Here is a 23,100-nt window from a genome sequence, read left to right on the forward strand (position 1 = left end):
TTGTGCCAGTGTCGTGTTGAACTTTAATAGACTGCCCAGTTCTGTTCGACCTCGGCAGACCGGGAAACGTCCCGGTTTGGTCTGTGGAAAAGGTAGTGACGGACTGGAACTCATTGGCCCCTTGTGGCTGGTCCAAAAAAAACAAATGAAGAAGAATCTTTGGGGCTTCCGCCAACTGAGAAAGTAAATGAGCAATTAAGCGCACACATTAGAAGTGATAAAATATTTATATATTTGGTTCATTGGAGAAATGTTACCCTGATCACATTTGCCGTTTCCCAATACAGACCGGCCCACCGAGTGGCCCACCCGGCATTTGGACTGTGGACTGCTGACCTCTGGCCAATGAGCGCCTCCTCTGAAAAGTCCACTGGGATTCATTGTCTCGTTTTGGAGGGAGACGTGGCCACGTGCCCTGTACGTGCAATGCATTCTTCATGAGATTACGTTTAGAATAGCATACCTTGTGCCAGTGTTGGGTTCAGGGAGGGGGAGGGCAGGGGAGGGCAATGACTTTCATAGAGACCCTGATAATTGATGTTTTATTGATATTTAGCAGAGGCAATGCATCGCATGATATCCTTTATTTATGTACGGCCTTGTTTTCAAAAGCTTGAAATCACGAGTTTCTAGATCTGCCTCTGTCTTGTGGATGGCCGATAACACACACACACACACGCAAAGTATAAACACATATGCAGTACAACACCAACAGCAAACCAAGTTATACACCAGTCTCACATACTGTGCACTCTGATAATCGAGAGCCTTCATAAAGTTATCCTACATCAGGCGGAAAGGTCCCTCTGTCCTTCTGGAAAGTATCCCAAGCGTAGCGGCCGGAGCAGCTGCTGTTCCAGCACTGCGGATTTGCAGGCTTTCCCAAGGGGCGGAAGTATGCGGCAGATTTCATTTCTGTAGAATTATATTCTCCAACCCGTCGTGACCGTGAACAATTGTTGGGGATTACGACGCACAACGATTTCGGTGATGGGCGCAGCAGTGGCGCAGTGGTTGGGTCACTGCTCGGGGTCGTGTCACGAGTTCTGTGCGTGATTCACCAAGTTCTTTCCCCGTGGAGGACGGATCACTGGCTCAATGTAACACATAAATTACATTTATATTATTATACAGTGTTCATACATTTGTGTCTTCTTTGGCTACTCTGTACATTGCCGACAATGCGATGAGCAATATAAACGCAGTACAGCGTCCGCTACGCAGTGAACAGGGAGCGTGCTGTGGGGCAGATGTTCGCACACTCGGATAGAAATCCACAAGTCGCCGGGTTCGATCTCCCCGGCGTGGCGAGTTGGAACGATGGTGCGAGTTTCTTAAACATCCCCTCACTGCTGTCCACCCATAAATATATAGGCGCACCTCTTATAGCGCTCGCTGCCTCTTACAGCGCTGCTTCGTTATAACGCTCTTTGTCCTGAAGGAAAATTCCTGTGCGGGTCAGCCCCCATGTATGGAAGAAAGTCGGCGTGGCGTTGCCCGTAGGGTCGTGTGTTTGTATGTACCGTGTGCGTGAGTTGAACTTCTTTCGCACTGTACGTAGCCAACCGTGCTCATCGGAGGTGGTCTTGTGGAACTTGAGTCGAGGTGTCTATTGTGTCAAGTCTGCTCACAGTCGATCCGACAGCCACGTAGATTATCGATTCATCGATGGTTAATCAGTGCATCGATTCATTGGCGATCCATTGATCGAGTAATCCCATTGTTTAGTGCTGTACAGCTTCTTGCGGATCGTGTGTTTACGGCAGACGGCGGTTAATCCTACGCAAGCTCTAACCGAATGCACTGGTGAGTCCATAACTTATTGTATTTTTTCCTGTCATTATAAAAAAAAATCACAACATGCTTTTACAGAAATATCATCTGTACAGTATAATTATTCAGATTATTCACCGATATCCCAATGAAGCCCTCAGATATCACTCATTGGTATAAAAAACCAAGTCGGGAACGCATCTCCATTAGAATCACGTTATAATTACCTCCTATAGCACTGTTTCGTATAGCGCTCCGTTTTACCAATAACGGCATCCTGAGCGCTATAGGAGGTATGCCTGTCTATGGGTACATGATAGTCGATCGTGGGGTAAAGCGTGGGTATATCGCACCTCTTCCAAGACGTCTGGCCCGCATGAAGGAGTCGGTTAAATACCTTCTAGAAAAAGGAGGCTCTGTGGAGCCCCTTCGAGTGAGTAAGCAATTGCAGGGCTGCCGGCTGCTTCCGTAACCCGGGGGTTTCCATCCTTCGTCACGTGGTGCCCTCTGTACCGTTACCCCAGGGCCAATCCACCCAGAGCTGCGTGTCGCAGCCTCCTAGCTGCAGAAGATGAAGTTTCTTTTCCGGCGGCTGGCAGATTTGGCATCAATTGTCCGGCAGTACACGTGATGTTGATTCTAAATGTGGAGGGAAACCCGTAGGACCCGGAGGAAAATCCACGTGACCACGGGGAGAGAGAATGACCTGAAAACTCCAAATACACAGGCGTGGAAATGGCTTGTGTAGGCCTTCATCCACGAGTGGATTGGTCATGGTTAATGATGATAATGATGATGACCTTGTATTGGGGGAAATTTTAAGCAGCCAAATAACTCGAAACGCGCGATGTTGATTCTAAATCTTGACTTAAAGGTTTCGTGACTGCAAGAATTCATATTCTTTGGGTCTTTCGGTAAAGTCACGTAGATAGAAAAAATATATAAAACATCACGACGTTTCGATTGCAACACAAGAAATCGTCATCAGATGCTTGTGTTGCGATCAAAACGTGATATTTTATTTTTATTTTTTTTCTATCTACGTGGCTTTACCGAAAGACCCAAAGAATATGATTCTAAATCTGTTGAAGGTGCAACAGGTGGTTCACTTACCCCCCTCAGCAGCCACGCCGCCGGGTCCGCCCGTGTAATTTGTCACGGATTCCAATGACAACGCACAAAAGAAAATTGCGATCGGACTGTCAGGCTAAGCATAATTGCATGCTGCTGTAATTGTGACGGAACTCCCCCAACCCACCCACCCACAGCTCTGCTTCACAGTGCCCATGAGCAGCAAGCAGCAGCAGTAGCAGCAACACGTGGGGAGGAGACCCTGCGGGTCTGAGCGCAAGGCGGCGAGTGGGGGTGGCAGCGCTGCGCTGTGAACCCGGCCACCCGAGTTCCATTCCCGCCCACGGCCACCGACTCGTCCGCTGACGATTATATCTGAACCGGTTCCTGGGCCTCCCCCTAGGTCGACTCGGCCTCAAATGAATACCTGGTTGCGGCGCTTCGTGCGTGGTGCTGGTCACCCACCCCCCTTTCGTGTGCCGTTGCCGGCCTTTATAGGTGCTCGCTAACAGCACTTGCCCCTACAGTCTGTGCAAGGCTACACGGGGGGTCTCTGTCTTTGTCTCGCTAATAGCACTTGCCCTAAGTCTGTTGAAGGCTATTCGGGGGATCTTTGTATTTGTCTCGCGAAAAGCACTTTGCCCTAAGTCTTTGTAAGGCTATACGGGGGATATTTGTCTTTCACTAACAATACTTGCCCTAAGTATGTTGAAGGCTACACGGGGGATCTTTGTCTTTGTGCCTCTCACAGGGAGCGTGGCCACCCCTTTTGTTCGGCCCCTCTCGCCATCCGCGTGCCCCCCCCCCCTCGTGTGAATTCACGAATTCACGGCAGCCTCCAGAGTTAAGACACTTAGCCCCCCACTACCCTTCACCACCCCCATCGTTTAAACTGCCGCTCCGGGCGATCGAACGAGCGACTCTTGTGGTGTTGGCATCAATATTCCCCACCTCTCTCCGTTGTTGCGACGACCCTTTAGAGACAGAGCCCACAGGGCAGGAGGCGCTCGTGCCGCCGACTGTAACGGGGCAGACGATTTCCCTTCGCCCTACAAGTGACCATCAGCAGCAGTGAGTCGTATCAGTAGAGATGGTGGTGGTGTGGCGGTCCAACACGCAGATGGGCAAAAGTTGGAAAACAGCTCGCTCGGTTCGTTGTGTCGCCCGCCTCTGCTGTTGCCGCTGAACGCAAGCAGCTGTCAAGGGGCTCTTATAAACATCGCGTGACACGGACCGCATGGCAGTTCGAGCGGTCGCGGGCTCCGCTGCGAGCCGAGATTCCTCCCCGCCTGTGACGGTACGTCCAATTCCCGGCGCACGATCCGCGGACAACCCCTTCGGCGTGAACGTCTCGTTCGGTGTCTCGCCTTTGTGTGTCTCGTTGCCCTCGTCACGGTTGATGTGGTCGTCGTGAGGAGGAGGAGGTGCGCGTCTGTGTGTGAGCGAGTGTGTGAGTGCGTGCGTGAGAGAGAGAAACGGGGAGCGGTGGTGCAGCGGTTAGCGCTATATGCTGACCGCTACGAACCCGGCGAGCCGAATTCGATTCCCGCTCACTGGCCAACACCAGTGTCGATTATCCGAACTGGTCATGGGTCTCCTCTGCTAGGGTCGACTCAGCCTCAAATGAGTACCTGGTGCGGTGATGTAAACATCGCCACTGGGGAGACAAAGGCGGTCAGGCGTGGTGTTGGTACCCACCGCCTCGTGTGCCGTGCCTTTCTTCAATAGGTGCTCGCTAACAGCACTTGCCCCAACAGTCTGTTAAGGCTACACGGGGGATCTGTGTCTTTGTGAGAGAGAGAAAACGGCTCCGTCGTGTTCCCTCGGTTATTCTTTTGTCTGCAGGGTTCATGCACGACAGTTGTTGTTTACGATATTTCTAACACCCCCCCCCCACCCCTTCAAAAGGAGCACACTACTATTATTTAACTCGAATTCACAACATTTTGGCACTCGCTCACTGTGTGTGAATGGCAAAGATGACAATGCAAAGTCGCTGTGACGCTTGCGACTTGAAGGATAAAACAAGAAGGGACGCGACACACACAGACACCAGGCCTCTGTGTTTACTCTGGCTCGTGCGTCTCGATGCTGCCAGCGAGTTTTTTTTTTCTTCGCGTCGGTTACGCAAGGCATGGAGTCTGGCTGGCTGTTGCTGCTCCTTCCTCTGGGCCTTTGTTCCACGGAACCACCCAGCCGCTCCTCCTCCGCCTGCCTGAGCACCTTCATGCTACCCGGACCCAACGGTAACTGCCACCACCGCCACCCAGGACCACGGCGAGCTCACTCTGCGACGCCTACGGCTGGGTCGATGGCAACTTAAAGGACTCCCCGTGTCCCTCCCCCCACCGCCCCAAAGTTTGAAAGCGACGCGAAAGGCTTCGGGTTTTGGGGCCACGGTTCTTTCTGTCTCCTTCGTCGCGCGCTTATTGAGTCGGCGACCGTCTTTGTGGTGTTTTTCTGTTGTCGCAGTCTCTCTGCGGAAATTTGTTTTTGTCAACTCTGTGACTTTCAAATGAGTCGCTCACTTAGACCGAATTCTCTACGACGACATCCTCACACCCACTGCCCTCCCCATCCACCTCCCCCCCGCGTGCCTCACCAACAATTGAGATCCACCCTCCCCCATTCGGTCGGTGCCCCCCACGCTCCACCCCCCCCCCACCTCCTTCAGGAGGGGCGCCTGAGCCAACCGACCCCACCCCGCCACTCCCCAGCCCCTGGAACGGCTACGCCGCTCACAACGCCACGGCGAGACCCGCGCTGTGCGGCGAGCGGGTTCGGTAGGTCCCATCAAGACCCGCTCCGTGTCCCTTAACACTTGTGGGAATCGCCCATCCTATGGTGACTCTGAATCCCGTGGGAGGCGCTGAGCACGCTGTGGAGTGCGTGGGGAGCGGCAGCGGAGCGCTCGCGAACACCCCGGCGACCCGAGTTCGATTCCCGCTCGCTGCGAACGACGGTGGCGACAATCTCAACCGCTCTTGGGCCTCCCCTAGGACGACTCGGCCTCAAATGAGTACCCGGTGCGGTGTGTAAACATCGCCACTGGGGAGACAAAGGCGGCCGAGCGTGGTGCCGGCCACCTATCCTCTGATGCTCCGTGCCGGCCTTCATAGGTGCTTCTCGCTAACAGCACTTGCCCCAACAGTCTGTTCAGGCTATAGGGGAGGGGGGGGGGGCGATTTTTGATAAACGAAACATGATTTTGCATGGCACATTATACAGTGTTCACGTGAAGCCCCCCCCCCCCCCGGCAGTGATCACCGTACGACTGGCGACTGTCGTCTGTGTTTTGTTTGCAGGAGACCAAGGGGGAAAAGGAGATAAGGGAGAGCAGGGGCTGGATGGGGAGCATGGAGCTGTGGGAGAGAGAGGTAACAGAGGGCCCCAAACTAAAAACCCTGAACCCATGGTGGCGGCTTCGTGGCTCAGAGGTCACAGCGCTGAGCTGGCACTGACGAGATCCTGGGTTAGAATCCAGTTGCATGAATGTGCAGTCGGCTCTCGATTATACGCGTGCGGTTTATCCGATTTGCAGATTAACCGCGCACCTGCGAATTTAATGAAAATTAACATCTCGTGGATTTCCCCATAAGCACAAATCAATAATCTGACAACAGTTATACAGCATTGTTATGTCTGGAAATATGTATCACAAGTCACGTGCTTAAACCGAACAAATATGTGCTCCAGTGAATCCGAAATTCACGTGATCGCCTCTACACTACAGTAGTTGCAACAGTGGATGGATTTTGATTGATGTAAATTTGCGTGGCTCTGCTGCTGTCCACTTAGTGGGCAGTCTTCTGCGCGGAAGCAGGAAAGTGTCATCAATGAGCACGCGCGTCTATCGGTCGATCGTTAATATTCGTAGGCTCGGCTCCAACACACCGGTGTGCTGTACTAGTGTAGTGGTGATACGCGCTGGGTGTATATGTCGTGTGCCAGCGCGTATGTACGGGTGTGTGTGTGGTGACGCGCGCTGACGGGGAGGAGCAGGCGTCAGTGCGCGGGTGGGGGTAGTGCTGCTGATTGGCTGTGTGCCGGTGACGCGCCCAGAGGGAGTGATCGGGTAGCAGCGCGGTGTGATTGGTCGGGGAGTGGAAACACGCGCTGAGCGGAACCGGATCGTAGGGATAGCGCGTGGGGATTGGGTAACTGAGGAGCGGTGCCGACGTTGAGGTCCGCATCCGCTCCGTCTCCCGGGAAGAAGGGGTATATAAGGTGATGCACAGAGGAGCAGGGGGCAGAAGTGGAACCATCTAAGAATGAAGACGAAGGTGCAGAGATAGAGCCCGGAGAGGAGAGTAATGGAGAGTAGAGGAGAGTAAGGTATAGTGTGTAGCCAGCGAGAGAGAAAGGTCTACACGAGCTGAGTAATGTATAGTGTGTAGCCAGCGAGAGAGAAAGGTCTACACGAGCTGAGTAATGTATAGTGTGTAGCCAGCGAGAGAGAAAGGTCTACACGAGCTGAGTAATGTATAGTGTGTAGCCAGCGAGAGAGAAAGGTCTACACGAGCTGAGTAATGTATAGTGTGTAGCCAGCGAGAGAGAAAGGTCTACACGAGCTGAGTAATGTATAGTGTGTAGCCAGCGAGAGAGAAAGGTCTACACGAGCTGAGTAATGTATAGTGTGTAGCCAGCGAGAGAGAAAGGTCTACACGAGCCGAGTATGCATACGGTGTAGCCAGCGAGAGAGAAAGGTCTACACGAGCCGAGTATGCATACGGTGTAGCCAGAGGGAGATGCAAAGTCTACACGAGGCGAGTGGAGAGTGTAGCAGAGGCGCAGAGTCTACACGAGGCGAGAGAGGAGTGTAGCCGAGGCGCGGAGTCTACACGAGGCACAGAGAGCCGGCAGCACAGAATCCAGAGTCAAGAGAAGCGCATTGTGAGAAGAGAGGCCACGCGTTGTATTGTTACGAGTCAAGATTTAATAAAAGAAGTGTGTTCCCGTCAAGGAGTTTCCTGCCGTCATTTTCCAATACTTCATCTGGCGTCAGAAGTGAAACGGGCTTCCAAGTATGGAGACGAGGAAGACCCGTAGGACCCACGGGATTGACCGCGAGGAAGACCTGGACGACTCGGGGCCGCTGGTGGCGGGGGGTGAGGAAGAGGACTTGCCCACGCTGCAGGGTCCGTCGACGGCGCCGGCCGAGCGACCGGGGACAGACGCCGGGCTTCGTGAGGCGCACTCCCGACTGGCGGAGCTGCTGCTCGCCGCCGCGTCCATCTTGGCGGAGATCAGCTCGTCGGGAGGAGCGGGGACGGTGGGGGACATTTTACAAGGTCGCCCCGCAGATTCCCGCCAAAACGAATGGGGGATTCCCGCCATTGCGCCTGGGCCTACTTTTGGCGGGAACGGCGAGCGCCACGTGGTGGTGGGTTCCCAAGCGCGCGCATCGACGTCATCAGCGCGCGAGGGGGTCCGCCATCTTACGTCTGCTGCTGGAGCCGCCATCTTAGACACCGACGGACAGGCGGAGAGGAACCACGAGGCGGATGACTTCATTTTTCAGCAGCGCCTGCCCACGTTGTCAGCCTTCAAGGCGGAAGGCGGAGACTGGGGCCAATTTCAGCGAAGGTTTTTGGCCCATCAAGAGATGTCAGCGTGGTCCGATGCTACGGCGCTGCGGGCATTGCCCGCCATGCTGGACGACGATGCGCTCGCGGCCTTCAGGGCTGCACGGAAGTCGGACCGCTCCACGCTGAAGGATGCGCTGGGGTTGTTGGCCAGGGTCTACGGGCCTCCCTCTACGTGCCGCCATCAGTTCTACGCAAGACGGAAAGCGGCCACGGAGACCGCGCTGGCCTATCGCACGGCGTTGCTGGCTCTTGCTGATGCTGCGTTCCCTCGGATGGACGAGGAGGGCCAAGACGCGATGGTTTTGGAGCAGCTGCTCAAGTTGGCGCAGGACCTGGGGGTCCCTATCAACACAGCTGACGAGATTGATATTTCTTCTTTGAGAGTCGCCACGAGTATTCAAGCGCACGAGGCCCTACAACGGAAGCAAGGCGTGGGTTGCAACGCTGCTGTCGTCGCAGCCCCGGGTTTGGTGGTCGCCGAACCCCAAGTCGTCAGCCCACGAGAGGAGGCGTTCGCCACGGGACGACCAGGGGACTGGAGGCCGGGGGCCCGGTCGCCTCTGCGATCGGGCCGAAAGTCGGAGCAACCAAGATCTACTCCGACCCTCGTCACGTGCTATAACTGCGGCCTCCGGGGCCACGTGGCGTCCGGGTGCCGCGCTCCGCGGCAGCGCGCCATGGGAGCTCGGCTGGACGACGACCGAGAGCCCAAGTCATCTCTACAATCCCCGGCAAGTCGCGGCACCTCACACGCTCGGCCTGTTTATTCGGCACACATGGGACGCCGCGTTGCGGCGGAGGAGGGCCGGTTAAGGTTCGGGGATTCGGTTCGGCGAGGGGGGTTCGGCCGGGACCAGGGAGACATTGAATGGGCGGAATTGGGGCATAGAATTGTGGCTGCTTCGGCGGGTTCGTCCGTTGTTACGGGATCTATTGATGGGGTTGAGATTAGGGTGTTAGTGGACACGGGGGCATCGGCTACTATTATATCGGACCTCATTTGTAATATTCTTCCGGTCCAATGTCGTCCGCTGCTTCCAGTGGATGTGCCATTTTACGCCGCTAATGGGGGATCGTTGGGCATTATCGGTCAGGTTAGGGCGTCCATTTGCATTGGAGATATCAAATTGTCGGGACCCGTTTTCGTTTCGTCTTCTTTGGCAGTTCCGTGTCTTTTGGGCACTGACTTTTTGGCTAAAATGCCCATTAAAATTCTTATCGATCAACGATGCATTGAACTGCCATCGGGTCGCCGGATTTCATTTTTGACGGGCCCTACTGACATTCGGACGGCGTGCGCTACGATACAAGCGGTGGCGACGCAGACAGTGCAAGTGCCCCCGGGTTCACAGATGTTGATTCCCCTCCGGTTGCGGAAACCATGGGTGAGGGAGGCTTCGGGACAGAGTATGCTTTTGGGTCCTTCTAACAAGGCTGTCGGGGGTCTTGATTTATCGGTGGCTCACACTTTGGTGCGGGCTGACAGGGATCCGTTTGTGATGGTTTTGAACGCGGGGTCGCGACCAGCTGTCATTCCGCAGGGCACCGTGCTGGCTCACGCGGCGCAGGTCCCTGGGGATGATGGGTTGGTTGCGCAGGTGGGCTCGAGCCCCGCGCGGAACGTTGAGCCAAGGGAAGACCTTGAGTGGGTCCATTCGTTATGTGCCGCCTCGGACGATTTGTCGGCGGCGCAGTTGGGTGCGCTGCGCGAGTTGCTCATTGAATTCTCTGATGTATTCAGTAAACATAAGTATGACATTGGGTGCACGGATTTGTTGCACCATCACATTGAAACGGGCGATGCGGCGCCGGTCAGGCAAAATCCCTTCCGACTGAGTCCCGTGGAGAAGGAACATGTTCAGTCGGCTGTTAACGATATGCTAGAAGCCGATATTATTTCGCCCTCCTCTAGCCCGTGGGGAGCGCCTATTGTGCTGGTTAAGAAGCAGGACGGGTCCCTGCGATTCTGCGTTGATTTCCGTCGCCTGAATAAGATCTCTGTGGCTGACGCGTATCCGCTCCCCAGGATGGATGAGTCCCTCGATGCATTGTCTGGTGCGCGATATTTTTCGACTCTTGATTTGTTATCGGGGTTTTGGCAGTTGCCGCTCGACGAAGAGTCGAAACCTAAGACAGCATTTCGGACTCCAGGGGGGCTGTTCCAGTTTAACCGGTTACCCATGGGACTTCACTCCTCTCCAGCGACGTTTCAGCGACTTATGGAGCTGGTTTTGTCGGGCTTGCAGTGGGATACATGCTTGATTTATATGGACGATGTCATTGTTTTCAGTAAAACGTTTGAGGAACACCTCCGGCGATTGAGAGGGGTGTTCTTGCGAATGCGATCGGCTAAGTTGAAATTTAAACCGGCCAAATGTCACCTCCTTCGTAGGTCCGTTAGATACTTGGGTCACATTGTCGATTCTTCGGGGATCTCCACCGATCCCGCGAAGACGGATTGTGTCGGTTCGTGGCCGACACCTACGTCCGTTTCTGACGTGCGTAGTTTCATCGGGTTTGCTTCTTATTATCGGCGGTTCGTTGAGCACTTCGCCACTATTGCAAAACCCTTGCACGCTCTAACGGCGAAGGGAGTGAAGTTCAAATGGGGACCGGAGGAGGAGGCCGCGTTTCGCTCCCTCCGGGACGCCTTGGTGGGTGCCCCACCCTTGTGTTATCCCGATTTTGCCAGTCCCTTTTTGCTGGACACTGATGCTAGCAACACGGGCATTGGGGGGGTGCTATCCCAAGTCGTTGGGGGTGTCGAAAGAGTTGTCGCCTACGGTAGTAGGGTGTTGTCTCCGGCGGAGCAGCGCTACTGTGTCACCCGTCGCGAGCTGCTTGCCATTGTTTTTTTTGTGCAGCAGTTTAGGCCATATCTTTATGGTCGTCACTTTACAGTCCGAACGGACCACGCGGCGCTACAGTATTCATTGAGGGTCGCCCAGCCCTCGGGCCAGTTGTCGCGTTGGTTGGAAGTCCTCCAGGACTATCAGTTTACGACTACGTACCGTAAGGGGTTGCGACACACGAATGCCGATTGCTTGTCGCGGTTGTTGCCTTGTGATGAATGCGCGTGTTTGTCGGGATCGGCGCGCTGTAAACCGACGCTTGCGGGAGAGATGGGGGCACTGGCTGCGACAGCGGGCGCACCGATCGGGGATGATTCCACTGCCTCTCAGGGTCGGGACTCGCTGCTCTCGCTGTCGCTCAGCGAATGGGGCCGCCTCCAGATGGCGGACAGCTCGCTGCTAGCATTGCGCCGCAAGGTTGGGGGTCCCGAGGGGGACCAGGAGCGTACCGGCTCCTATGTACTTGAGCGGGGCGTGTTATTGAAATGGGACAGTTTGTCCCGGCGGAACGCACTCGTGGTGCCTTCCGCTGTGAGGGGGAGGGTTGTCTTGGCGGCACACGAACGCCTCTTGCACTTGGGGGTTAACAAGACGCTTGCCCTGCTTCAGCGTGACTATTACTGGCCGGGAATGGGAAGTGATGTGGTGCATATTCTGAAGGGGTGCGTTGAGTGCGCCAGGCGTAAACCACCGGCCGTGGCAGCTAATCCACCGCTGCAATCTATTCAGGTCTCGCGTACCAACGAGCTCGTTGCACTCGATATTTTGGGGCCCTTCCCAGTCACGCCGAGAGGGAATAAATATTTGTTAGTGGGGGTCGAATACTTTACCCGATGGCCTATGGCGTGGCCTCTCGCTAACCAGTCGGCAGCGGCTGTGACGGATGCCTTCGTCCAGGGCTATGTCCTGGACAAGGGGGCTCCCGAACGCCTGCTGACCGACCAAGGTAAAAATTTTTCGAGTAAATTGTTGCAAGAGGTGTGCGATCTGTTGGGTACCAAGAAGGTGCGTACCTCCCCGTACCACCCGCAGACTGACGGGATGGTGGAGAGACTCCACAAAACCTTGACTTCCATGCTGTGCCAGCAGGTGTGCGAGGCACATGTAGATTGGGACCTGCAGGTCCCGGGAGTCCTTGCCGCGTATAGAATGGCCCCCCATGCAGCTACGGGGTTTTCCCCATTCTATTTGATGTACGGTCGGGAAGCTGACCCGCCAATAGAAACGCAACTTGGCCTGTCCGCTCCACGAACTAATTCTAATTTGGCAGAACATATTAAGTTTAATATTCACAAGCTGACAGAGGCAAGGGAGGCCGCGCGGCTTAATTCGCGGGCTCGCCAAATTGCTAATGAACGGTTGCGGGCACGGAAGGTGTCCATGCACGAATGGAAACCAGGTGACAGGGCCTGGCTGCATTGCCCTCAGGCACCCTTGGCTACGTCGCCTAAATTGTTGAGACCGTGGAGGGGACCCGTGGAGGTCGTGCGCGTTGCACGGCCCCAGTGCGTTCAGATAAAGTGGGGAAAGCGCCGGTGGTACGTTCACCCCTCCCGACTGAAACCGTTCTCGCCTCCATATGGCCTCCCCTTGTGTCGTGATGGCCGGGCGTGTGACGTGACCGGCGACCCAGAGGGGGAAATGTCTCTGCCTGATCCACACGTATTTTCGCCTGATCTGCTCCCAGGTGTCTCGGAACTGACAGCTGCCGATCACCGGCGGCCGGATCTCCGCGGCGGGGCCGGCCCTTTCAGGCCCGTTCCGCGCCGTCTGGAGCAGCCGGAACCGCCGGACGGTCGTCAGTGTCCCGCCCCATACGATGGACCAGCCAGACGGACTCGCGCCAGGTCGTGCTACTTTGCATGACCTGCCTCGTGAGGAGTCGGGGCAGTTGGAGCGCCTCGTCACTGCGTGTAGTCGCAGGGACGTGGGGCGCGTTCGTTTCGAATTTGCTCGTATCGTGTTATTGTTGACTTTTCGGGTTCATTGTCAATCTGTACATAGTTATTCTTGTTGTTGTTGTTGTTGTGTTATGTTACGGGGCACACTCGGGGGGTTACGGGGTTTTTTTTTGTTGGTTGTCGTTTTATCGTCGCGGTTGGTTGTTGTTAGCAGCCGGGCCGGCTGCGAGCTATGTGGGAGGGGGTGATGTAGTGGTGATACGCGCTGGGTGTATATGTCGTGTGCCAGCGCGTATGTACGGGTGTGTGTGTGGTGACGCGCGCTGACGGGGAGGAGCAGGCGTCAGTGCGCGGGTGGGGGTAGTGCTGCTGATTGGCTGTGTGCCGGTGACGCGCCCAGAGGGAGTGATCGGGTAGCAGCGCGGTGTGATTGGTCGGGGAGTGGAAACACGCGCTGAGCGGAACCGGATCGTAGGGATAGCGCGTGGGGATTGGGTAACTGAGGAGCGGTGCCGACGTTGAGGTCCGCATCCGCTCCGTCTCCCGGGAAGAAGGGGTATATAAGGTGATGCACAGAGGAGCAGGGGGCAGAAGTGGAACCATCTAAGAATGAAGACGAAGGTGCAGAGATAGAGCCCGGAGAGGAGAGTAATGGAGAGTAGAGGAGAGTAAGGTATAGTGTGTAGCCAGCGAGAGAGAAAGGTCTACACGAGCTGAGTAATGTATAGTGTGTAGCCAGCGAGAGAGAAAGGTCTACACGAGCTGAGTAATGTATAGTGTGTAGCCAGCGAGAGAGAAAGGTCTACACGAGCTGAGTAATGTATAGTGTGTAGCCAGCGAGAGAGAAAGGTCTACACGAGCTGAGTAATGTATAGTGTGTAGCCAGCGAGAGAGAAAGGTCTACACGAGCTGAGTAATGTATAGTGTGTAGCCAGCGAGAGAGAAAGGTCTACACGAGCTGAGTAATGTATAGTGTGTAGCCAGCGAGAGAGAAAGGTCTACACGAGCCGAGTATGCATACGGTGTAGCCAGCGAGAGAGAAAGGTCTACACGAGCCGAGTATGCATACGGTGTAGCCAGAGGGAGATGCAAAGTCTACACGAGGCGAGTGGAGAGTGTAGCAGAGGCGCAGAGTCTACACGAGGCGAGAGAGGAGTGTAGCCGAGGCGCGGAGTCTACACGAGGCACAGAGAGCCGGCAGCACAGAATCCAGAGTCAAGAGAAGCGCATTGTGAGAAGAGAGGCCACGCGTTGTATTGTTACGAGTCAAGATTTAATAAAAGAAGTGTGTTCCCGTCAAGGAGTTTCCTGCCGTCATTTTCCAATACTTCACTAGTAACGAATTGGCCACATTCTGTTTACGTAATACGTGACAAACCTGACTAATTGGCTGTGTCGGGTCGTGGCAGGTTTAACGACACATTTTTTATTTACGCGATCTAACCCCAAAAACCTGCATCATGGGTGATAATGGTCGCAAAAGCCTACTACGTGTTAAACTGACTGGGCATTAAGTTTGATTGTCCGCTTAATTTTGGCTCAACTTCATTTGGTTAAATTATATGCCGCACCACGTGACTGCCATATGGCAACTACAGCTCTCATATGCAGAGCAGGTGGACAATGGCTTCTGTCTACTGTGAGGGCTCTCAGGGGTAGCTCTGTGACGTCCACTTCCTCGGACCATTCTCTTATTCCCTAACGGTGGGATGTGCTGCTCTGTGAAAGATCTGAACGGACTATTTATTTGTCTCATGACAAGATTCCCCTCGCCAAAGCAGGATAAAATTGGTGGATGGCGGGGGGGGAGTACTTTTTTAAATCTAACACACCTTGAATCATATTAAATGGAGTTGTGCGAATGCGTTAATATTTGCATCTCTGGCATGTTTATTTATAGTTGTATTTTATAATCGCGAAGTGTTGAACGCCGATCAAAGATCACCTTGGGCAGAAAAAAGAAACACGCCTTGAGTTCTGAAAATAATTGTGATAATGCGTTTGCAGGTTTTGCAGGTGAAAAGGGCTCCAAAGGAATCATGGGACCGTACGGCAAAATCGGCGCAGTCGGAGAAAAAGGTGAAACTCCTCTATCGGAGGCTTTCCCCGCCACGTGAATTATCTCCATTAAGTTGCATGAATAATTATCTCCATCAAGTTGTAATTCATGATCTCCATCAAGTTCGAATGAATTATCTCCATCAAGTGGTATGAATTGTCTCCATGAAGTTGTAATGAATTATCTCCATCAAGTTGGAATTAATTATCACCATCGGTAAAGTCACGTAGATATAAAAAATAATAACAATAAAATAATAAGCTGTGCAGTCGACTTTCATATAGTTCAACACAATCCCGGTGGCACATGTCGGAAGAAATCAATTCAGGACTCCCGAATAGAGATGACAATGTCCGGATTGTCCAGGTCACATCCTGGGACAGGTGGCAACCCTCTATGTAACACGTGTTGTATGTGTTACATAGTGTGTTGTATCGGTACGTCCTGAACACACGATCTCGATTCACCGAAGACTCCCTTATACAGTATACAAAGGAACAACAGTTTCAAAATGAAATGCACCAATGCCCAGGCAGATTCAGTTTTTAGCTGAAGCAGGGTTGGTAAACCTGTGGCTCCGGAGCCGCATGCGGTGGCTCTTGAAGGGCTGCAGTGGTGGCCTCGTGAAATAAAAATCAAAAAAATCTCCTCTTGTTATTTTGGTTGCCGACACCTGACCATGGGAGTCCAATTTAGCATGGGAGTCCAGTCCACCATGGGAGTCCAGTTTTTTCCATGGGATTCCAGTTTACTATGGGAGTCCAGTTTACCATGGGAGTCCAGTTTACCGTGGGATTCCAGTTTACCATGGGAGTCCAGTTTACCATGGGAGTCCAGTTCACCATGGAAGTCCAGGTTACCATGCGAGTCCAGTTTACCGTGGGAGTTCAGTTCACCATGGGAGTCCAGTTCATTGGAGTTCAGTTTACCGTGGGAGTCCAGTTCACAATGGGTAGTTGTCGGCAACCTGGGGCACCACTGAGATCCTTGTGCACTGCTTCCCCGTGACGTTATTCACGCGCATCGCGGCTCTCGAAATATTGAGGTTTATTTTTTTACCGAATTAGATTTTTTTTTTAATGTCTCTTCTTGTTATTTTGGTTTGACGAGCCCCCTGTCGCTAAATGCACGGCGTTGATCGGAGATGAAGAGCCCCGTCAGCTCCGTGGCCCTGCCTGCCACGAGGTGGCGCCACAAGGCTGGGGCCGCTGTGCGCACCCACAGGCGGCAGACGAGGACGAGGAGAGGTCACGCAGAGGTCAAAGCGTCTCCCAGCCAACACGCAGTTTGCAATGTCTGCATGTGTTGGACTTCTTTCGCACCATACGTTAATCGGAGGTGTGGGAGATGGACAACAAACGGAACGCAAGAAGCATTATTTGTTTCTTTCGGTTAAGTCACGTCTAAAGATAAAATAATAAATTAAATTAAATAAATTAAATTAAATAATAGAATACGACGTTTCGATTGCGTCGTATTCTATTATTTAATTTAATTTATTATTTTATCTTTAGACGTGACTTAACCGAAAGAAACAAATAATAATTCCTGCAGTCACGAAAGTTCTAAAACGCAAGAAGCAGTTCTGTTCAAATGAGTTTGTCAATGTCGGTGCTTTAAAAGTGGATAGCTCCCAGTGGCTTTCTAATATCGGAAGAGCGTTCCAGACGGCCGCAGAAGCGCATCTGAAAGCGCGCGATGCGGTGACCGTCATTGTTCGATGGCCAGCCGAAAAGCGTTGCTGCGGCGAGGATGACCGGAGTTTGCGTGATGGATTATGCTCCTTGACGAGATCAGTCAGGTATTGTGGTTGATTTGTGGCAAGTGCTTTGTGTGTCGTGAGTGCGACATTATTATAATGTATTATTTCAGCAACCGGAAGTCGATGCAGCCCGGCGAGCAGTGTGGGGAGTCCAATAGTGTAGTGGTCAGCGCTATGCACTAGGAACCCGGCCACCCGAGTTCGATTTCCGCTCACTGGCCCTGAACCGGTCCTGGACTTTCCCGAGGTCGACTCAGCCTCAAATGAGTACCCGGTGCGGTGTGTAAACGTCGCCACGAGGGAGACGAAGGCGACAGGGCATGGTGCTGCTGGCCACCGACCTCCTCGTGTGCCATGCCGGCCTTCATAGGTGCTACTCGCTGACAGCACTTGCCCCGACAGTCTGTTAAGGCTACACTGTGGAACTTTGTCTTTGTCAGGCGTCAAAGGAGAGCTGGGTGGCGAGGGACCAATCGGGCCAGTAGGCGACCCAGGTGAGAGAGAAGCACACTCTGACACCAAGCGTCGTGCGCCGCCACACAGCAGCTCGCAAAACTGTCACATCCCCATTGTGAGGGGGTTGACTCAGCCCAGGGCTCAGGAACCTTGCGGCGCTGGAACCACGTGTGGCTCTTTAAGGAACGGCTTTGTGACGTCATTTACTAAGGGCCCACCGTGTCGTCTTCACCACAAGCATTGGCGGCTCTTGGAAATATTGAGTTTTTTTAATATACCGAATTCAATAAAAAAAGGCTCTTCTTGTTATTTTTGCTTGCCGACCCCCGACTCAGCCCAAAAACTACTGGCCATCTCTGAACAAGAGCTTTATAGCTCATATGATACTGGTAGGAACCTCCTGGTTACACCAGCCCACAGGGGATTATTGTGTCCGTCCGTCCGTCGTGCAGGGAGGGGCTGGGTGGGGAGGCGAGGGTGGGGAGGGGCTGTGTGGGGACGGTGGGGAGGGGCTGGGTAGGGGGTGGGAGGGGTGGGGCTGGGTGAGGAGGGGCTGGTCACCCCGTGGTGCCCTTATAAAACTCAACGTTTAACCTACTCCCGCCGGCTTGTGCCCGCCCTCACAGTCGGGAATATTTGCGGAATACACCATTCCGCCGTTGACCCTGGCCATTGACCGAGCAACCCAACGTTCCTACCAGCTCCCTCCGCAGGAATGTGTTTCCTCCAGTATAAATCAATATTCGAGTTCTGATCCCTCTGGTGTCAATAATATGAGAACCAGTTTGAGGAAAAGTCACGAGAGTAGTTTTCCCGAAAGAGAGGCTCTTGCCATGAGAATGTGGAATTCTAACCGCTGACTCGGTGGTGTAAACAGGAGGCGAGCACTCGCAACTGATGTGAACTGCGGCCGGGAATCAAACCCAGGTGGCCGTTGTTCATAGTGCGTGCAGTGCACCAGCCACTGCACCAGTGTTCCCACGCTGGTTTGTGTAACCAGTCATTAAAGCAGCACTAAGCCTATTGCACCACTGTAATGATCAGAGTAATGTGCTCTCTGCCCAAGGTTACTCAATGAAAGGGGTTGAATGCATTTTTCGTTGCAGGCTCCCACTGCGAATGTGGCCACCTGCGTAGGACTGTGGGAGAGCTGGACATCGTCATCTCACAGCTGAAAAACGAGGTTCAGCTGATGAAGAATGGTGAGGTGGCACACCGCGCGGTCCGTGTTCCATTACACGTGGGTGTCCGTGCTGCGAGCGTGTGTCTCGTGGGTGAGGAGCGGTGGTGTAGCGGTGAGCGCGCTGCGCTACAAGCCCGGCCACCCAAGATTGACTCCCGCTCACAGCCAACATATCGGTGACAGATATCTGAACTTGTCCTGGGCCCCCTCTAGTTAACATCTCGCCACGATGGCAAGTTGGTAACCACCTCTCCTGGTATCCAGGAGGTCGTGGGTTCGATCCCGATCCTGACCCTGACGCCTGTATATTTGGAGTTTGTATGTTCTCCCCGTGGCCGCGTGGATTTTTCTCCGGGTCCTTTTTTCCCCTCCACATTTAGAAACATGATTTGAGAGTATTTGTCTGCTATAAACTTTCACACGATAAGCCACTTTTGTTGAGCTATCATTTGTGGCTGGGTCGCTTCTGAAAAAGAGCTATGTAGCTCAGTGGGCCTTACCTGGAAAAATTACAAGCCAGGGAAATAATAACAAGTTGAGTTTGAGTTTATAGTTCGGCTTCTTTCAGGGAACCCACAGTTTCCCCGTGGTCCTCCAACCCCGGGGGTTGGGTGTGCGTGATGCGCATCCTCACCTTCCCCCATAAGGGTGGAGAGTGCCCACGTCTCCAAATCTGCCAACACTCTTTGCACACGTGTAGCCGTTTTCTCAATCCACCGCCGGATGACAGCCTCCCCACGGCACACGTGGGGTTTGTTGGGGGTTCATTCACCATGACTCACCGCGGCAGCGAGCACGGATTGCGGCAGCGAGCACGGAAGGGGGTTGTGAGGACCGGTTTAGGATATGACTCACCACGATAGGAATTGCACTCGGTTCAGCGGGTTCAACTCGCAGCGCAATAATCGCTGTGCCAGCGTACAGTGAAATCAGTCGGGTGGAAGAGAAAAATGTTCATAATTTTTTAAGCATTGTTTATTTTGCCATGGGAGTCTGCAATAATGTGTACTCCGAGCAAAATCATTTCCCCACTGGTTGGGCAGTGAACGAGTAGCTGCTATGGAGTAAAATGTTATTAGTTTTTTCAAAATCACCGAGGCTGGCTCTGGGTATTCAGTGGAGATCAACTCGACAGCACTCGCAACTTTTTTTTAAATTACTTGCACTGTTGAATTTTTTGCAAGTGACGTGTTATTTGAGCTTGTGTGTGGAGAGCAGTGCCAGTTGGAGGGAGGTGGCACAGTGGTTAGGGCACTGCACTGCACACCTGGCTACACGAGTTAGATTTCTGGCCACGGGTAACATCAGATGACAATTTATATCTGCACTGCTGCTGGTCCTGCCCAGCCTTAAGTGAGTTGCTGGCGCGGTGTGTAACTGGCCATGGTGTTACCGACATCACCCGCATGCTCGCGCGCCGTGCCCACCTTCACAGGTACCCGCTAACCGCGCTCGCCCCACCAGCCTGTGGAGGCTACACGGGAAGCTCTTCGCCTTTGCGTTTTTACAGCAGGAGTGCAGAGGCCATGGTCCAGAACAACCACTGCTCACTTTCATAATTCGCTGACAAGCATTTATCTGGCAGCTTCAGGCTTCGTTGAGCTATCATTTGTGATAGCCTCTCAGCGGCTTTTGGCTAGCCATCGAAAAAAGACGGCCGCCGCATCGCGCGCTTCCAGACGCGTTTTTGCGGCCGTCTGGAATGCTCTTCTGATATTCGGAAGAAACTAGAGCTATGCACTTTTAAAACGAGATTCAAAACTAATTTCTCTAGAATTGCTTTTTGTGTTTAGCTTGTTGTCCTTCCCCCGCCACCTCTGATTAGCGTGGCCGGCTACGTACGTACGGTGCGAAAATAAGTTCAAAGTGCGGTACGTACGCACGCATAACGCACGCACGCCCGTGAACGTAATTTAACAACAACAAAAAACCGCGTTGCACGCAGTGGTGGGCGTCTCCGAGCTGGGCCAGAAGAGTTACATCGTCGTCAAGGAGGGCAAGAGCCACGCGGACGCGGCGAGCGACTGCCAGCACCGTGGCGGCACGCTGGCCATGCCCAAGGACAAGGCCACCAACGACATGCTCGCCTCCTTCCTCTCCCACCGCGGCGTCGGCGCGGCGTACATCGGCGTGCGCGACCGGCGGGACGCGGCGGACGCGGGCGAGGGGCCGGCGGCGGCGCGGCGCTTCGCGTACGTGGACGGCGGCGCGCTGGTGGGCGGGCTGGCGCGCTGGGGCACGGGCGAGCCCAACGACTCGGGCGGCGCGGAGGGCTGCGTGGAGCTGACCGCCGCCGCGGGCGAGTGGAACGACGTGGACTGCGAGGCGCCGGCGTACTTCGTGTGCGAGTTCGAGCGCGCCGCCGCCGAGTAGCCGCGGGGATCGCCACGCGCGGTTAGGGGGGGGGGGGTCCCGGTGCGCCGGGCTGTGCCAGAGGCTCGGCGGGTGTCCGTGGCACGGAGGGGACGCGCCCCAGCGGCCTGCGTCCCAACCCTCGCGGTCATCGCCCTTCCCCCGCGCCTCCGCTTAGCACGGTTGGCTACGTACGGTGCGGAAGAGGTTTAACGTGCGTACGTACGCGGACGCACGGGGTGACAGGGCCGACCTGAGGCTTGGAGCTGTGACTGCGATCGCGTGATGCCACTTTACTTTAAGCCAATTTGAAGATGAGATCAAATAAACAAACTTTGATTTGATCTCAGCACGTTCAATAACGGTCTTGCACACAGTTTGTAAACCGTGTTAAATTTGTAATATAATTTCAGGTATCCTTTGAAGTTTGAATGTAAACATTATGCGCAATGAGACTTTTAAATTGTGGTGTCAACGTGGAATATTGTTGCTGCGACATGACCAGTTGGTGCCATCACAGCGCTGCGAATTGTGCATTACAGTTTATTTTAAGTCTTATCTCCCAAGTTATTTACCGAAGAAATTTACCGTCGAGCTGGGCGTCTCGTGTACCAGCAACACCTCCAATTTAAAGTGGTTTACAAAGATCGAGGTGCCATCATCACGCGATCGCAACATGAGCGTACAGGAGAACAGACAATCCGGTCATGGCTTCAACACCAGCCAAGCCGTGACAATGCTACCAGGTGTGATGACTTCGGGCATAATGAGATGACGTCTGTGAAAAAGGGGCGTCGTGGCTCGTCGGATTACTCCAGGGGCAAGTCGAGATTGCCTCCGCCCGATAAGAGATCATGACGGCGGAAACAAAAATCATCGGTGGCTTCACGGATGTTTTAAATGCCGGTCTAACCCCACGCTATGGCCACAGAGCAGCCACGCCCTGCCCTCATGCCAGAGGAAAGTGCCATGGAGGGGATTTAGAGCCCCATGATTACCGGCATCTCCATTGTGTGGTTTCAAATAAAATCCGGCCATTCTCAGTCCACAAATTATTGCGGGGGCTTCCATTCTCCACCTTTGCTCATTTAAAATAAATTTTTTAACCATACTTCACCACTCCAAGTCATTACTGGTTGATGAAGGTGGGAGATGACATAACTCGTTTTCATATTGCTTACCGCTGATGTTAGCCGTGGCCCGGAATCAAACTTGGGTTGCCGGGTTCATAGCGGAGCGTGCTAATCACTGTGCCACCACTCCTCCCTGTGTCTTCCTTCAAATGTACACATTTTTAAATAAAGCACCTGATTGGTTTGCTCAGTGGCCAATCAGGAGCACGAATTCAGCACGGTTACCCTCCACTGTTCCTTGTATATGATTCCATCCCCACCCGTTGCCAGGCGGGGGTGTTAAAACAAGTAAATGTCTCAGTATCTTTCGCCGTCGTGACGTGAGGCGAAGAATCCCTTGGGGAATGTTACAGAGCAGCGCAACCACCGTGTGTGTGCAGCCCTGCAAGACATTTTGACGTATCTTCTTCGAAAACGTCCTTTTTAAATGGCCCCTTTTGTCTTTATAACACAGAGGGCGCACTTTCCCACGCACTCTGCTGTGAGAATGGTGAATATTGGCTTGACTTTCACATGACAGTCAGACACATTTTAATTCTCAAAGCTGGAACATAACCAAATTGAGAATCCAAACTTGAATGTGACGTGTTGTTATGCTGAGACCATCACCTCACTCCACTAAGGGACCCAGTTTGACCAGGCGGGTGGCTGGGACCCCGATCCAACCTGAGGCATCGGTGGCGATGGTTGACTCCTTAGCCGCCTGATAAGGTGGTTGCGGTCTTCGTGCTAATTTCACAACTGGGCGTGGTCTGATGGTCACCATAGGACGCAGCTGTCGACGAGCGAGCTAGCAGTGAAGATGCCTGACCGCTGACTATTGTGCCAAGGGGTGTCACGGTGGCGAGATGTTCATTGCCTCGTCTGGTATGCAGGAGGTCGTGGCTTCGATCCCTATCCTGACGCCTGCTCCTGTATATTTGGAGTTTGCATGTCTCTCTTTCGCTCTCCGTGGTCGCGTGGATTTTTT

General features: G+C 53.7%; 1 protein-coding gene across 1 annotated transcript; it reads left to right on the forward strand.

The window, feature by feature from the left end:
* The first annotated feature begins 3,702 nt into the window (after positions 1–3,702).
* On the forward strand, positions 3,703–21,018 carry LOC144724262 (collectin-10-like). Its single transcript, XM_078603244.1, has 7 exons — positions 3,703–4,141; positions 4,977–5,090; positions 6,150–6,221; positions 15,193–15,264; positions 17,447–17,500; positions 18,569–18,664; positions 20,591–21,018. The coding sequence occupies exons 2-7, from the start codon at positions 4,979–4,981 to the stop codon at positions 21,016–21,018; spliced, it is 834 nt and encodes a 277-aa protein (XP_078459370.1). The 5' UTR covers positions 3,703–4,141; positions 4,977–4,978.
* Positions 21,019–23,100: the final 2,082 nt, after the last annotated feature.

This window comes from Lampetra planeri, chromosome 2, assembly GCF_965212315.1.
Source record: "Lampetra planeri chromosome 2, kcLamPlan1.2.h2, whole genome shotgun sequence".
Classification (NCBI taxonomy): Eukaryota; Metazoa; Chordata; class Hyperoartia; order Petromyzontiformes; family Petromyzontidae; genus Lampetra; species Lampetra planeri.

What these genes read in the sequence shown, in the direction of transcription:
- LOC144724262 (XM_078603244.1), top strand. Translation starts at nt 4,979, where the DNA reads ATGGAGTCTGGCTGGCTGTTGCTGCTCCTTCCTCTGGGCCTTTGTTCC. An exon ending in CGGGCCAGTAGGCGACCCAG is followed by an intron (nt 17,501 to 18,568) that starts GTGAGAGAGAAG and finishes TTTTCGTTGCAG; the next exon opens with GCTCCCACTGCGAATGTGGC. An exon ending in GGTTCAGCTGATGAAGAATG is followed by an intron (nt 18,665 to 20,590) that starts GTGAGGTGGCAC and finishes CGTTGCACGCAG; the next exon opens with TGGTGGGCGTCTCCGAGCTG.